We start from the raw sequence: 16,951 nt of genomic DNA, 5'->3' as shown, positions 1-16,951 counted from the left end.
AGTTTTGTGTGATCTGTGCTTCTTATACACGCTAGTTCGTATACTTAGAATTGTCATACCTCTATGAAATTTTGCACATAGCATGATGAAGGCCCATAGAGTGCAAGTATTTATTCAGATTGTCAGTGCTGCTTGATTGTGTTTTTCAAAAATTACATAACATTGAAAGCTCTTGGCAACTAGAGCCATAGTAAATTTTTCTATTTTATTATTGTATTTCACCTTTTTACACACAAAATTGATATAGTTTTTTGCACTCTACAGTTCCAAAGGATTATAGTCAGCTATATCTGCATGCTTTATCTCAAACTTTTATAGGTCAGAATTGTTGCATAACAATGGCCATAATTTTGCAGTATCTGACCTGCAGAAAGAAAAACAAGCAATCTACATGAAAATAAATCACATATTTGAAAAGAGGAGAAAAAACTCTATTAGCATGCCAATTTGTGTTAAATTCACACTCTTATTAAAGAAAATCGTTTTTCGAGTAGCATCTCCCCTTAAGATGAACCACGTAATAGGCCTCTTCTGTTAAGACGAACTTTTTCAGCGACCAACAACAACAGGGATTCAGCGGAACAAATCCTATAGTTTTCATGGGGGAATTCAGGCAAACAATAGAAAGCAAAATTGGGGAAAAAAAACCTTCTTGTCACAAACACTTCAAGCGAATCGAAAGCAAATAGAGACGTGGAAGAAGAAAGCAAGAGAAATGAAAAATAAAGATCAGCGCATAAAGCTGGTATCTCCCTCACCCCTAACCTATAGGTGGAGAAAGGGCCGGCTTTATCGGCAAAGAAAGCAACAAAAAGCGTTAGTTCTTTCATGTTGTCCTTGTGTTCCTCAGTTCTGTAACAGAAGTACAGTACAGTAGAGAGCAGAACACAAGAGCTTGGCTAGAGGGAAAAATGCAAGGAAAAGGTCGTGAAAACAAATCAAATGAGACTTAAAGCAGGAACAAAGATTGTACATTATAATCATATGAAAAAAATATGGTCCCACGAAGCATAAACAACATATGAGCACTAGCACTTCCATTAGAGGAGTCGGATGCATTATCATCGCCCTCACACAATTGTGCCTGAGCACTAGTTGTGGTCAGTTTGGATTGTTTTTCATAGGTCAGTCAGCCGGAATCCCTCGGGACACAGCAGCAGCAAGGGCTTGACTGATAATGTCGCGCTGGACGTTGGGGTCTGGGCTGCGGAGCAGGGCCTCCCAGGATTCTACAGTGTGGGAACCGTCATTTTGACATCGACATGTCCACACACCATGTGGACCAAATTCGCTACCTCATCACAAAATTTATACTGGGACCAGAAAACTGCGGGTTGCAACTTGCTGTAAACTGCGGGGTTTGGAAAAACCCCAGCCTGCAACTTTCCCCACAAAACCTCATTTTTCTTACTCAGTGAGTTGTCCGCTCTCGGGTATACTTGCAGATTCAGCCTGTAGTGTGGGACAATTTCACGGTGTGTGCGCATATCCTCACTTTTTTGTTCGGTAACTTGGGGGGTTCCAGGGGTCGACTGGTAGGGGATACCTTGGGCGACGGAATGAGCCTCTTCGTTCCCTCTAAGTCCTTGGTGAGCTGGAGCCCAAATGAGCAGGACCAGCTCTTTGGGTACTCCTACCATGTTTAATATACGGACGTCTCCATCACCATTCCCGATTCATAATTTCTCATGGCGTTTTTGGAGTTGTTGGTGACCACCCTGACGCCCATTTGGCTGATGGCCAAAGCTATGGCTACTTCCTCGGCTTCTACAGTCTCTACATCACGGACTGTGCAGCACGTCATCAGGCCCCAGTCTTCCCTGATCGCCACTGCCGTGGGTGCCGCTTTGCTTTCATATTCCGAAGCGTCTGTATACGCGACGTCCTGTCAACCGGTGTACCTAGATTGCAATGCCTCTGCTGTGGCTTCACGCCTGCCTTCATGAAAGGTAGAGTTGATGTTTCTGGGTAGCGGAGGTGTCTTTATCTTGTCCCTGATCTGTACAGGTATGTCTTTTGAACGCACTTGCTCACGCGTGGGCTCATAGCCCAATCTCTTTAATATTGCTCTCCCCGTTTTAGATTCGAGTAGCCTTTGATGTTGTGCAGCCAAGGTAGCCTCAATCAGCTCATTGAGTGTTTTAGATACCTTTAACTTCATAAGTCTGTTAGTGGACGTGTTCGAGGGAAGTCATCAAGCAACTTTCACTCTTTTCCTGATAATGGTGTCGAGCTTGACCTGTTCTGCTTGGTTTAATTTTAGATAAGATGCCACGTACACTATTCTACTTATTATGAAGGTCTGCTATTATATAAGAAGGTTCGCCTCCTTCATCCCAGCATGCCTGTTCGCTATTAGTCTGATGAAACGACATGCCTGATTAAAACTGGCTCCTAACCTGGCAAGCATTTCAGAATTCTTACGGTTCGCCTGAATCCTCAGTCCAACAACACAAATATTGCCGACCCAGAGGATTTTTGCACCGTTAACATACAAGTAGATGTTCACTTCAGGCTTCTTGTGGAGTTGCTGTTTTCTGGCGGGCATGAGGAAGAGTGCTTCCAACTTTTCGGCCAAGCATTTAAGTCCTTCGGATTCCAGGTACTCCACGATTTTATATATGGCGATTTGCAGAGAGCCTTCAATTTGGCTGTCACTGCCCTTGTTCATCCATAATGTTAAGTCATCCGCGTAAATGCTGTGATTTAAATTCTCTATATTTTTTTAAGTATTCAGGCAGTTTCAGCATCACATTGTTGAAAAAGGTGGCTGATAACACCGAGCCCTGAGGTGTCCCCCTATTGCCTAATTTGATGTCCACGACGGATTCTTCTCCGATTTTTTAAGTTGCTGTCCTGTTTGAAAGGAAGTATTTGACATAGTCACTGACAAACTCTGTTTCCGACGTTCAGAGAGCTCAAATTCTCTAAGATCGACACGTGCCTCACGTTGTCAAATGCCTTTGCCACATCTAACCCCGTGATAACTTTTGCGGCTCGCGTAGGCTTGTCTATAATTTGCTCCTCGAGCTGTAGCATCACGCCGCACGCCAATCGTCGGGGTCGAAAACCGATCATGGTGTCCGAATACATACCACATTGTCTTCCATGTACCTATTGAGCTACGTCTGAACGACATGCTCCATGAGCTTATCTACGCGAGGCGTTAACGATATCGGTTTAAGATATGTCACATATCAGCCTAATATATGTCGTGTCATTTGTGTGTCCGAGGCTTGTAATCGTGAGTAGCGTAAACCGAGATCTTCAGCTGCATGTCATTCAGGAAAAGTTTCTGCGGACTGAAAATGAGAAAATTCGAAGCTCAAAGAAAAGATTGCAGACTTTCATAAGCAACTTGGCATATATTGGCTTTCTCAACGTAACAGTATGCAATGGAGGCATATCCAAATGTGATAGCAAAGCCAGTAAAACAGTCTCTCAGAAAGTGAACAACTAGAATAATAAATTTTACATTCTTTGAAAGAAAGTTGTGCTTGGCTCTCCCTTTTTATCTTTTCTAGATTGTCAAAACCAAGAACTCGTTAGATTGGTTTATATACTTTACTTGAAAGCATACTTTTTTTTATGAAGCTGAGCCAATCAATTTTTTTTTATTTTGTTCCTTTCCTTGACATTGTAAGTATACTCCACTCCGTGTTTTCAAGCAACATATCTGGACATATTTCGCATGTCAGCATTTGGTTTTCGGGGGACTTGTGATAAGATGAACAAATTATCGTCGTCCCTTCGAGTTCGTCTTACTGTAGTAACAGGACACTTAAATGGCCAGTAAACAACCCTAAGCTCCGAAAACTCTTATGAAGAAAAATATTGTCACGCACCAAAAGCCGTAGAGACAAGCAAGGAACAGCGGGGCAGAAAGACACGAGCGTGTATCTTCAAATGAAGCGCTAACCACACTTCTTCTTCGTTCTCTTTGCCCTTTTTGGCTCGCTAGGGCTTGCCGGCTCACAACTCTAGGTGGCATTATTCCCCTTTCTATTAGAGCATCGACCCGATGCTCATACACAAGGGGACAGCAGGGCCGATAAGGAAAAAAAAAAGAAAGAGAGAGAGAAACAGTACCTATAGTGCACAGGGCATATGCAGGTGCAAAAAAAAAATTGTCTGAGGTTGTTCATTAGAGAAAAAACCATTAACACAGTTCACATTTCGTTCGAGACCCAACGAACAATGTAAAAAAAAAGAAAATGTTTGCTGCCCGGGCCCAACAAGGCGAGTATCACCGCGTAATATAAGGTTTTAGGTGGACGACATGCACAATCTCTGTTCGTAGTGAGTGGCGTTGGGTCGTTACTGAGCCTCCATCTGGAATAACTTCGTAGTTGACCTCGTTCGACCGCCGTAATACTTTGTAGGGTCCAAAGTACTTGCTCAGGAGTTTTTCGCTCAGACCTTGCCGTCTAACAGGAGTCCAAACACACACTTGGTCACCAGGTTGATAGGAGACTTGTTGATGGTGGATATTGTACCTTTGAGCATCTTCACATTGCTGCGATCATATGTGCACGCGAGCTAATTGACGTGCTTCCTCTGCATGTTGAATGTAATCGTCAACATCAGGAGTTAGCTCTTGCTGGTCAATGTCACAAGGAATCATAGCGTCTAGAATGGTTTGCACGTCTCGACTGTAAAAAGGAATGGTGCGAACCTTGTCGTTTCCTGGGTTGCAATGTTGTACGCAAACGTTACGTATCGCAGGATTTCGTCTCACGTTTTATGCTGCACATCCACGTACATAGAAATCATGTCCACCAGCGTTTTGTTCAGCCATTCTGTTAAGCCGTTACTCTGGGGGTGGTATGCGGTTGTCTTGCGGTGGTTCGTGTAACTGAGCTTGAAGATGTCGTCCAACAGTTTTGCCGTAAACGCTGTCCCTCGGTCAGTGATGACGAATAATGGGGCGCCGTGACGAAGCACAATGTGGTGCATGAAAAACTGGGTAACTTCAGATGCTGTACCACGTGGCAATGGCTTCGTTTTAGCGTAACGGGTCAAGTAATCAGTTGCGACGATTACTTGCTTCCCGCTTGCTTTGTCCACTTGCTTCCCGAGTGAGACAAAGGAAACAGTCCAAGGAGGTCCATCCCAACTTGGTCAAATGGCGTACGTGGTGGATCGATGGGTTGTAAGAGGCCTGCAGGCTTTACAGGTGGTGACTTGTGACGCTGACATTCGCGGCATCCTTTGACGTAGCGTTTGACACAAGCTGCGAGTTTTGGCCAGAAATATATCTGTCGAACCCGGTCGAGCGTCCGTGAGTATCCCAGATGGCCAGATGTTGGCTCATCGTGGCAGGCTAATAGGATGTCATCACGAAGGTCTTGAGGGACGACTAGAAGATAAGATCTGCTGCCAACACCGGTGTTTTTTTTGTATAATATGCTGTGACGTAAACAAAATGACGGCAACGTACAGGAAAGTGGACGAGGAACAGACGCGGTGCTGCCTTCTAAACGATTGATGACGGGCCTTAACACGGGGTCCGCTTGTTGCTTACTGAGGAGGTCTGCCCCAGTGAGAGTCCCCAGGAAGGCGCTGTCGTCTTCTACAGCTGTATGATCGGATTCCAGAGGTGTTCATGATAGCATGTCGGCGTCTTCATGCTTTCTACCCGACTTGTATACAATCGCGACATCGAACTCCTGAAGTTGCAGACTCCATCGTGCTAATCGCCCAGAGGGGTCTTGGAGGTTAGCCAACCAACATAAAGCGTGGTGATCAGTCACAACTTTGAATAAGCGCCCATAGAGATAAGGCCTGAACTTTGAGGTCGATTGGGGAAAAGTACTTTGCTTGCCTCAGCCTGTCAAGAGAATCATTCACTCAAGGCAACGGGTACACGTCTTTCTTTGAGACGTTATTCAGCTTCCTATAATCGACACAAAACGAAGTGTACCATTCTTCTTTTTTACAAATACCACTGGCGATGACCAAGGGCTGCTTAATGGCTGTATTACACTGTTTTGAAGCATTTCCTTCACTTGCTTTTGAATCGAGCGTAGTTTGGTTGGTGAAACGTGGTAAGGCTGTTGCCTTATAAGGTGCACGTCGCCGCAGGTGATAATACGGTGTTTGGTAATCGATATTTGACGGATTCTCGATGAGCATGCAAAACAAGCGTGCAATTCTATCAACAGGTTGTTAAGCCTTCGTTTGTTTTCATCAGGAAACGTTGGATTTATATCGACACCCTGGAGAGGTGCTTCGGCATTATCGGTTGCCTCGGAAGCACAACACTCAGTCACATTGGTTACTGGATAGGCATAGGCGATGACAGTACCAGGGAAAAGGTGTCCGCGCTCGTAGCTGAAGTTCGTAACAAGTACCTCGCAGTGGCCAGCCTGTAGGTCTACTAGGCTTCGTGCTACGCAGACACCTTGGGAAAAGAGTAGGGATCGATTGCTCTCCGCCACAATTTCATCGTGTGCTGATTTGTTACACGCCACTTGAACCGTAACACTTGAGTGCGGTGGTATCGTCACAGCATCGTCAATTAGTTGCAGACATACTCGATCATGACTGGGATTATGCTCTGGTGTGGCGCTTTTTGTTGAGAACATGACGAGGCGTTGTCAAATGTCGATGATAGCACCGTGCTCCCTCAGGAAGTCCATGCCAATGATCAGGTCTCGAGAACACTGATGGAGAACACTCAAGCTTGATTGATTGATATGTGAGGTTTAACGTCCCAAAACCACTATATGATTATGAGAGACGCCGTAGTGGAGGGCTCCGGAAATTTAGACCACCTGGGGTTCTTTAACATGCACCCAAATCTGAGCACACGGGCCTACAACATTAGAACGCTCAAGCTGACAACGAAGGTAGAACCACGAATCTGTATTCGTGCTGTGCAAACGCCGAGTGGCATGACGATGTGCCCACCAGCAGTACGAATTGGGCTGAGGTTCCAAGGCATCGTCACTTTCTTTAGGAAAGCAGCCTGTTTTTCACTTATTATAGAAAAATCCGCACCCGTGTCAACTAAAGCACTGACTTTGCGACCGTCGAGCAGCACAGGAATGTCTAATGAAATTTTTGCGGAGCCAGCTGGTGTCGTCGTCGGAGAATCGTCAGTTTGCGGAAGCGTCGGTAGGAGGCCTTGAGCTTGTCCAGTATGAGCGGCCTCGCCCCCGAAGGTCGCTGTCATTAGTTTTCCCGGCGTGGATTGGGCAACTGACCCTGCGCCACGCTCGAATAGGTGCGGCGATTAGGAGAAAATCGCCGCGGTGACGGGGAGCGTGACTGGTGCAAGAATGACGAAGTTCCGCGCTGTTGAGCCACATACTCTTCAATTTCAGGGGGCCGCTGACCGAACCTGTCTGGTGGCGAGTTCGTCGAAAATCCGCGTAGTCCAAGTTGTCGGTAAGGACACTGTTGGTACAGGTGCCCTGCTTCACCACAGTGGAAACAGAGAGGACGTCGATCTGGCGCACGCCAGACGTCTGATTTCCGCGAGATCAGGCGAGGTGCGCTGTAATATGGCGCCGCTTGGACCGTCTGCAGCATGGCTGGGGCCACGGTGGGATGCGGAATTGCAGGTGTAACAGGTTGCCGCAAAGCTTGAGCATACGACATGCGGGGGAAGTCACTGGATGGTTGATATTCCCGCATGCAAGGCGGTTCTCTTAAGGCATGCTTGCTGGACTTCCATCTCGGACAACGCTGGACAACGAGGAGGTAGTGGGCTGCAAGGGCACTGACAGCTTTTGGAGTTCTTTGCGGATAACTGAACGTATGAGCTCTCGGAAGAAATCCATTTGGCCACCGAAAGCTCTCAAGTAGTCTGTAGTTGAAGTGTTGACGTGCTGTTCGTATGACGGAGCCCGGTGCCTAAAAGTGCTTTCGATGGTGATGGCTTCCGTGAGAAATTCTGACACAGTTTTGGGTGGACTGCGTACAAGCCCACCGAAAAGCTGCTCTTTCACCCCGCGCATAAGGTATCGTACCTTCTTTTCTTCTGGCACGCCGGGGTCAGCTCGATGGAAAAGAGGCGCATCATTTCCTCGACATACATCGCAACCCCTTCGTTCGGCAGTTGTATGCAGGAATGCAGATCGCGCTCAGCTCTCTCCTGACAGTCAGAGCTGGCATATGTCCCCAAAAGTCGGCGTTTGAAGTCTTCCCATGATGTAAGAATACCTGCCCGGTTCTCATACCAGACACGTGAGTCGTCTAAAAGACTGAAATAGACATCCCGCAGTTTGTCCGCGTCATCCCACTGGTTCTGCACGGCAACAAACTCGTAATGAACAAGCCAATCTTCCACATCCTCAAGTGCAGTGCCATGAAAGGGATTTGGCATTCGCGGTGTGAGTAAGGTGCAATGAAGCGGCGTTGTGCCGTTCGTACCGGTTGGGTTGGTGTCAGTAGGGCTGGTCGGAGCTGCCATGTTGTTTGCGAGCAGTCCAAACTCAGGGGATTGCCCTCGGATTCTTCTGCTGGCGCGATGCACAGGGGTGACCACTGGTACAACGCTTGTGTTCCTGCTATGTGGAGGGGTACGGTGCATAGATTACCCAGCACCTCCACCAGTTTTTCACGCCCCAAGAGCCGTGGAGACAAGACTGGAACAGCGGGGCAGAAAGACACGAGCGTGTATCTTCAGACGAGACGCTAACCACACTTCTTCATTCTCTTTGCCCTTTTTGTCTCGCTAGGGCTTGTCGGCTCACAACTCTAGGTGGCAATATGTGCACTTTTGCTTTGTGAACATGATGCTGCAAGAATTTTGCAAATACGTGCTATATTAAGGAAGTAACAGGGGTCGCAACATAGCTCTCAGCTGGTTTTTGTTCTTCCAGGGAGGGGAAGGCATAGCCTGTCATCGTGACTGGTTTAGACCGATCGAAAGCTGCCCGCTACGCCAAGTCCCCGATTAGAGACATTTTGTCGCTGCGTATTAAAGGAGCATTGGCGAGACATAGGAAAGAAGCGGGGGAATCGTTTTTCGAAATGGAGGCTCTGCGCAGCACTGTAATATTCAGAAAATGTGATCACGGTTGTCTACCCTACGAATTGCGGAGCTTCTCTAGGGGGCGTAAGAAGAAGTTGGAACCTGTTGACTGGCCTTTTAAACTACCTTGACAAGTCTGAACTTGCATATGAAAGTGTTCAGCTGTTTGGGAACGATGCAGTGAATGCGTATCGACCATCCTGGTATGTTAGGCTAGCAGCATTAAACCTAATTCAAGGGCTAACGCTTGGCGTCCGAGATATACGTCACAGTGTGGATCTCTGAGGGGCAGCATTCGCAGCGGTGAAACATATTCAGTCCTTCTTATTTGTGTCAAGAGTTGTGAAAGCTTTGCAGTGTTAAAATCACATTGCAAAAGAAAGACCGGAAAGTGGGGCACACTGCTCGCCGACTTCCACTAATCAGTGAAGGCTGAAGTGGAAAGTCTACTAGGTGGACACACCAAGAATCGCACCCCAGTGCACAGAGAGACAAAAACATGTGCGCCGACCAAAAAGAATGTGTAGAAAAGCAGAGAGCGAAAGAAGCTGTCTATATGTCAACCGAACACTACGAACCGAACACTTCAAGCGCCCCTCCAAAGCTGCTCGCTGTGCATGGTGCTGGCGCCGAGCTCTAGAGCGAGTTAGGCTGTTGTTGCTGGCTGTGAGTACCCAGCGTATCCGACCTCGGTGTGCGCGACCTGACACCCTGAACATGCCAGGCTATATCTAAGATTTAAGTATCATGCTTCTTCAGAAGACAATGTACTTCATTTTTACTGATAAGAAATGACAGGCCCAGCAAGACGCTGCCAAAATCTAAGACATTACGACAACTAGTGCAGGAATTAATGGTGCCGTCACCACTCACATTTTCTTTTTGCATGTCTCTTTGCTTACCAAGCACCTCCTTTCATAGCAAGAGTGATGTTCTTGATGTTTGTGAAAAAAAGAAACTGGTAAGGGAAAAATCATTTTTCTCATAAATGTCCATTTATACAACATATCAATTCTATTCAAGGCATACTTTGCTCGTCTTAAGTTTGGAGTTGAATTGATAACTTCGACAGTACATGACAAGTCATAAGTTGTCGTAAAGCCGGAGCTGAAGGCGTGTCTATACAGACCTCACTAAACTCCTGGCACTACAACATTGTAGTGAAACAGTATTCCTGAATGGGAGGGATTCCGGGAGTTGCAACAGCACTTGCCTTCTTCATGAACTGAACCTCTTCTTTGGCCTCCTTGTAGAGCTTCTCCATACGCTCCAGATTCCTGGCTCCCGTCTCCTTCGCATTGTTGAGCTCAAACGACAGAGTACGAACCTTTTCCTTCAGCTTCAAGACTTCCGCTTTCTTCAGCTGCTCATTCTAGAAAGTTGACAGAAAAAGAGAATAATTCTACTCATTTAACCATGACCATTAATTAAGCAGGTGCATACACTGTAAAATATAGAAAAACCTCAATTATAAGAATGTTATGATGTAAAAAAAAAGACTCGTATTATCCAAAAACATTAAAAACCAATATGTGACAACTAAAACGTGCAGTACGTTTGCATTTATGTTTTATTAAAGGCAGAGCAACACCATAAACAGCTGTCATTGTAGATAAGGTTTATAGATGTCAATGGTCATACTTGCATTCATAAATATTAGACTTCTCGAATATTGAATTTGAGGTTCGAAGCGAATAGTGATTTTGGTCGAATAATTGCGAATCGAATTCGAATAGTATATATGACATATAAAGAAGAATGGGCATATTTATCATGACCAAACTAACCTGAACAACATTTTTATGTGAATAGGGCCTCTATGCAAATTCCATGTCTTTTTTTTGTTCAAAGGAAGATGAAACAACTTTAAGTAGTAGCAGGATTCGACTTTCAGCAGGATGCTAGTCATAGCCCTTAAAATACGTAACACATTAAAACTTATTGTACTTAGAGAATATAAGTTGTCATAACAAGCTTTTAAGCTAATAAAATGAATTAATGTAAGGGTAGTATTTTCATTTGAAGGGGCCGATCGACTTCCAAGTAGCAATGTAATGGATTCACTGAAGAAGCTTGTTGCCACATAAATTCACCACTGCAAAAACTATCAGGATCCGTCCAGTATGCGCGGAGCTGCAAAGATTTCTCGCATAAAATTATACATTTGGTGTTGCACGTGCAAATCATTGTTAAGGCGCAACAGGTCAGATTGGCGCAAAATGGTGCACCACTTACACCCCTGCATTCGCGCACCCCTAACTTTCAAGTACCTACCGCACTCCTCGTACGGTAAAGTATTGCCTTGTGTAATGTAAAGTACTGCCTTGTGTAATCTACAAACTGTGCCACTGCTAGCAAATCTAGCAGCTTTTTATTTTGTGAGTGATCAATGCATCCCAACCTAGTTGAAATTCCAAGATACTGCAATTGATTTGGGGAGCATGCAATAATTTATATTGTACGGGCAAATTCAAATCATTGTCTACATGCCAAGATGGGCATCTCTGAATTAGTGTAGGCATTGGGCATATACAGCTGGCATGTTAGAATTGCTGAATTCCTGGGTATAGTAAAAGCACAGCCCATTTTCCAGGAAAGCTGAGAATCGCATTTCAGCAGTGGCTACACAGTTCTGCCAGAAAGGAGCTTAGGAGGAATGCTTACTTTTTGTGCTTCTTCCAGTTGTGACTGAAAAGATTCTTGCAATGAGGAAATAGTCTGCGCAGAGAGGAGAGAAAAGTACTGCTTTAGAATGTTCCAGTTGCCTCAGCAACCGCAATAGTGAAATCAACACCTAATTGGCATTATTGAAAATCTTAATATCCTACCTTCTGGTGCTTGTCCGCTTCAGCACTTTTAGCGGCCACCTACACAGAAGCCATTCAAATCACATTTCCACCGACTCTAAAGTTACTATCCCGTGGTGATCAGAATGAGTGCTAAGGAAAGCCATAACTGCCATTACCATGTTCTTGAATGAAAAGGTGGTCCCCAACTGGTATTTCTCGTTTGCAAGTTATTAGAACTCCAAGCTCGATATACTTTGAGCTTACCCTCTGTTTGGTTTGGTAAACTTGTTTACATAAATGCACTGGCTGTATAGTAGTCACTTCACTTACATTTCCACATACATATTAGTGAAGAAATAAACAAAATCAGATGATAAAACTATTTTTGTAAAGGTACAGTGTTTTTTTCCAACAGCTCTAAGGTTTCACTAATTCATGCTAGCCAGCTTAGAGGTTTCAAAGTTTCATGCTAGTCAGACCGTTTCATCTTTCATTATCCTCTCTTCTCTTGCTGTATTACATGAGACATTTCGATGAACCAACTAAATATCTCATTCTGCTGACATATGCTTTTCTTATCTCTTCTCAATGAATAAAGTGCAAAGAAAGAAAAGAACAAATGTATAAAACATGACAGAGTAAAACGCACATTGATACCTTTCGGTACATGAACTCATGTTTCAGTCCAAACCAGACATTGTGATCCAGACTTTCACAAAGGCTGGTGCACCAGCCCAAATGTCAGTGAATATACTGCGAAAAGTAGATGTTTGTCCTACCCTCATGTTTCTTACTCTACCGGGGCCAGCGCAATTTCTTTGCTGCAGTGATGATAGGCCAAGGTGGCACTAATTTTGCCACTAATTAGATAACTTAGAAATCAATAATAAGAAATCTTACTAAACATTTTTATTGACAATTTATAGTGCAGTTCTTTATATGACCAAGATGTTCTGCATTGTAATTTATGCCGAGCCTAGTTTTTAAAAATAAAAAAAATATTGCACAAACTTTCAGAGATCTACTGTCGATTTTCTGGACTGCCATGTCGAAGAAACCACACCGGGTGCGCCGGAAGGCTAGTGCATGTGCTACATCACGCCTAATTTCACTTTGTGTAATCGCAGCGGTACTAATTCGCGCTATTCTGACATGCGCTCGCATTCTTGCACTTTACTAATCGTGCTACCGCCATCCCCTTGAGGAGGAGATACCACAGCTGGCATCGCCCCAGGGAATCAGACACTGGTCATTGTAGTATGAGAAGCTTTCTCCTTAATGTTTGAGTCTTGCACCTTCCAGAAGTTAAAATTACAAAGAGTCACAGAACCTTTGCCCATCATGGGCAAAAGACAATGCCGACATTGGTCGGCATGTTCTGCTAGTATGTAACTTGCGCAAGGCATGATAATTCGAATTACTTAAAGGAAAGTTCTGATGTCCTTCCATGAACCATTATTCCAGTGCCTTCAGTTTCGGTTCCTCCAGCAACGTGATCTGGAAATTCGATGATTGATTGATTGATTGATTGATTGATATGTGGGGTTCAACGTCCCAAAACCACCATATGATTATGAGAGACGCCGTAGTGAAGGGCTCCGGAAATTTCGGCCACCTGGGGTTGATCTGGAAATTCGACGCTGGATCTTTGAAGCTACGTGTAATAATCAACCTTTAAATAATAGGCTCACCATAAATTATGACATAGAACAACTTGGCCATGTAAACAACAACCCTAAAATTGAGAATAAAATGTTAATTAAAATTTTTGTTGATTCTTTCTGAGTGATCTAACTAGTGGCAAAGTCTTTCCTCTTCGGCCTGGAAATTGACTGTAAAAATAACAAGTGCCTAACTCTTTGATGAAAATCTGTATTGTTTAAAAATAATTGTATACATATACGCTTTGCTCAGAACACATGAAAGACACGTTGGATCGCTTAATCTCATACTCAACATGTGGAAGCATCACAAGCAAAGTTTAAAATGCTCAAGACCACACCTGGTTCATCAGCTCCCGCACCTTTGCTTGCAAGGCCAGACAGGCATTCTTCTCCTTTGCTATTATGCTTTCATTTTCCTGAGAAAGATCAAACAACTGTAATAAACTCATCAAAGTATTGGCACGAATCACTGAAGCTCACTGCCACAATACCCAAATGACAGAGCACTTGAAATAAATCGGAGATCTAGTGGGTAAATATCCATTTCAATAGAAAGTAAAGCATGCCCACGTGGACACATGATAATACTATTTCATTTTATTATCTTGCATGCACACCATCTTTATAGATGAATTAATACATCAACAAACAAAATACATTGTAAGTAAAATGGAAGTTACATTCAATATATACACAGCTGAACTCTACTAAGTGATAAACAGGCAGTATCGCAACTATCTCAACTACACATAACAAAGTATGTCTAAAGCTAACAAAATAGATGTAGTACACATGCCATGAAGTGTAAAAGTAACTTTTTTGTTGAAGTTCTGTCAAACCCTATCAGGTTTCCCGATTTCTCACGAAGTTCATGCATGCTTGTACATATCTGTCTGCCAATGACATTACGAAAGACTAGCAGGTTGAAAAAAAAAATAATTGTAAGAATATACTGTCGTATGATATAAATTATATTAAATAATATAGAGTGAATGTTGTGGTACGAATACAAGGTCTTGACTTTGCTTTTGTGTCTATCAATTTCTTGGGGGATCCCAGGAACTTCCGTGAGCCAATAGTTGAACCCCTTCGCAAAAGACTGACACAGAGGTTTGACTGTATAATTGATCTGATTTTTTTAAGGACTTACTGATGGCTCCCGTAGCTATTAACTTGTTAGGAATGCTTGCTCATTTTCAACATAGATGACAATTTATCACCCTGTTTAAACAAAATGCAGAGTGAATAGTACACTGGGTTGATCCTCTAAAAAGTTATAAATTGAATGCTTTCAAAGCAAGGATCATTTTTATGCCAGCACTTCACTTTTACAGCCTATTAATAGGCTTGCTAGTGAATTAGTTTTTTTTTTTTTTTTTTCGATTCCGCTGTTCCTCGTTTTCTCTTTCACAAAGCCTTACCACTTGCATTGCACTAGCATAAAAGCTACGCTGCCTCCATGATTGCCTACTGCAAGGCCTTGATAGATAGATTTATATGTGGAATTTAACGTCCCAAAACCACCACATGATTATGAGAGAGGCCATAGTGAAGGGCTCTGGAAATTTCGACCACGTGCGCCGAAATATGAGCACACGAGCCTACAGCATTTTCGCCTCCATTCAAAATGCAGCCGTTGTAGCCGGGATTCGATCCCGCGACCTGCGGGTCAGCAGCCGGGTACCTTAGCCACTAGACCACTGCGGTGGGGTGAACCTACTGCAAGGTCTTGTGAGCTTGTAATCTCACAGTGCAAGGGACGTGATCACAATGAGTCAACACTGCCTCTGAAAACACTGCACCCTGCATGGTGCAAAATCGCTGTGACATTCACTGAAATATTCACTTTTTATTTATGTGCACCATGTGCAATTGAAATAAGCCATCAGAGCCGCTGTTAATGCACCACAATAGGCTTGTGCAAATATGCGAGCACATCGAATAATAAACTAATTATAATGTATTCAAATTGGTTTCAAATATAAATGAATAAAGATTCTGAACTATTCGAAATGAAGGAATAGTGAATAATACTCAGCATGTAAACCCCTCCGTAAAGATGATTTCACTGCAGTGAGAGAATGCTGTACCGTGAATACATCTTTCCAGAAAAAATCCGTGCTGCCGCGAAACCCTACTTCAAAGTTAAATGAACATTTGCCCCCATCGATTCTTCCTTCTTAAGTTTAAAAGCTTGTTCCGATAGCTAATATGCTCTAAGCATAGCAAGCTTTAAAACGTAAGATATTGTACAGGTTATCACTAGCATTCTACCGAAGAGCAATCCTGCTACTGTTCAAATTTATTTCCACATTCTTTAAACAAAAAGAATGACATTTATACATGTCTTCTTTCAATTTTCAAACAAAAAGATTTATACAGGTTCGTTGGGTCTAGAAATATGCTCATTTTTCTCTAAAATATGGAATATACAGTATTGGAATTATTTTGAAGTTATTCAAACCAAATTACTATTTGCTTCTGAACTTTCAATTCATTATCTACACAAGCCTACATCACAAATTGCTGTCCCCACAGCGTTGACAAATGTCAGACTGTACCCACAAATTGCTAGACTAGCATCTCGATCATGATTCTCAAAGTGTTTTTTTTTTTTGCCAGGTAGAAGTTTTAATAACATATTCAATGCATTCCAAGGCACCACATTTTCTTTACGGGGTTCTCGACACCAGTGTTCTCATTTAGAGAAACAATATGCAAATTTCTCAACTTCTTCAAGTTACTCCTTTAAGGGCATAGTGAAAAAAATATTTGCCTCCAATATTTCCGCAAAATTGAAAGATTGGGTCATCAAATTGAGACAATTTTCATTCCAGGCAGATAATATGGGAAAACAATTATTTTAATGCGTTTTTCACAAACTTCCACTGCCACATCTAGCATTGGTGCCGTGAACTCGAGACGGTGACATTTTGCGATGTCCCACACACACGCAAGACGGGCAAGTCAACAATGCAAGCCGTCCCTCACGTCTCTCGACTCGCTCAGCACCCCTGCAGTTCCCAAAACGAGTACGAACAGCAACGGCCATGAACAATGATTCTGGATGGGGCAAAGCTCCAGCACTCTTGTGGAAGAGAAAGAGAAGAGAGGTGGAGAAAAGGAAGAGGAGGACACGTGCCTCCTGCATGTGCCTCGGCGAATGTGATGTTACACAACCCACGCTCGTGAGCAGATGCTGGGAGCTGACAATCCATCAAAAATAAAACCAACTGTTCAAAAATGCACAAATTAACTCCGTTAATCAGAACAGTGGCATCTCCAGAGTTGAATTTGAAAGTTTCATCAGTTTTTCCCATTTTTGTTCAGTATCCCTTTAAAAGCAAAAAGTGTAGGTTTTATAGAATTTTAAATCAGATCTGCTCCAATTTCTTACTTCAAGAACAACTTCATTCTGTGAACTGCTCCAAAGGCGAAAATTCATTAAATTAAAATTAACACTGCTATAGTGCTCTTTTTCTGTAGAATGATCAGAGAGCTGGTTTACGAAATAA

General features: G+C 43.5%; 1 protein-coding gene across 5 annotated transcripts in view; it reads right to left on the bottom strand.

The window, feature by feature from the left end:
• LOC119164054 (uncharacterized) overlaps positions 1 to 16,951 on the bottom strand; it is a 155,020-nt gene that overhangs the window by 37,124 nt on the left and 100,945 nt on the right. For all 5 annotated transcript variants that reach the window (XM_075870900.1, XM_075870899.1, XM_075870903.1 and 2 more), the window contains exons 26-29: positions 13,775 to 13,852; positions 11,812 to 11,850; positions 11,648 to 11,701; positions 10,197 to 10,355 (exon numbers count right to left, since the gene is read on the bottom strand). In XM_075870900.1, the coding sequence (XP_075727015.1) occupies positions 10,197 to 10,355; positions 11,648 to 11,701; positions 11,812 to 11,850; positions 13,775 to 13,852 (330 nt within the window). The remainder of the gene's footprint in view (positions 1 to 10,196; positions 10,356 to 11,647; positions 11,702 to 11,811; positions 11,851 to 13,774; positions 13,853 to 16,951) is intronic.

Source organism: Rhipicephalus microplus, chromosome 8, assembly GCF_043290135.1.
Source record: "Rhipicephalus microplus isolate Deutch F79 chromosome 8, USDA_Rmic, whole genome shotgun sequence".
Lineage (NCBI taxonomy): Eukaryota > Metazoa > Arthropoda > Arachnida > Ixodida > Ixodidae > Rhipicephalus > Rhipicephalus microplus.
This window is presented reverse-complemented; position numbering and strand designations above follow the sequence as displayed.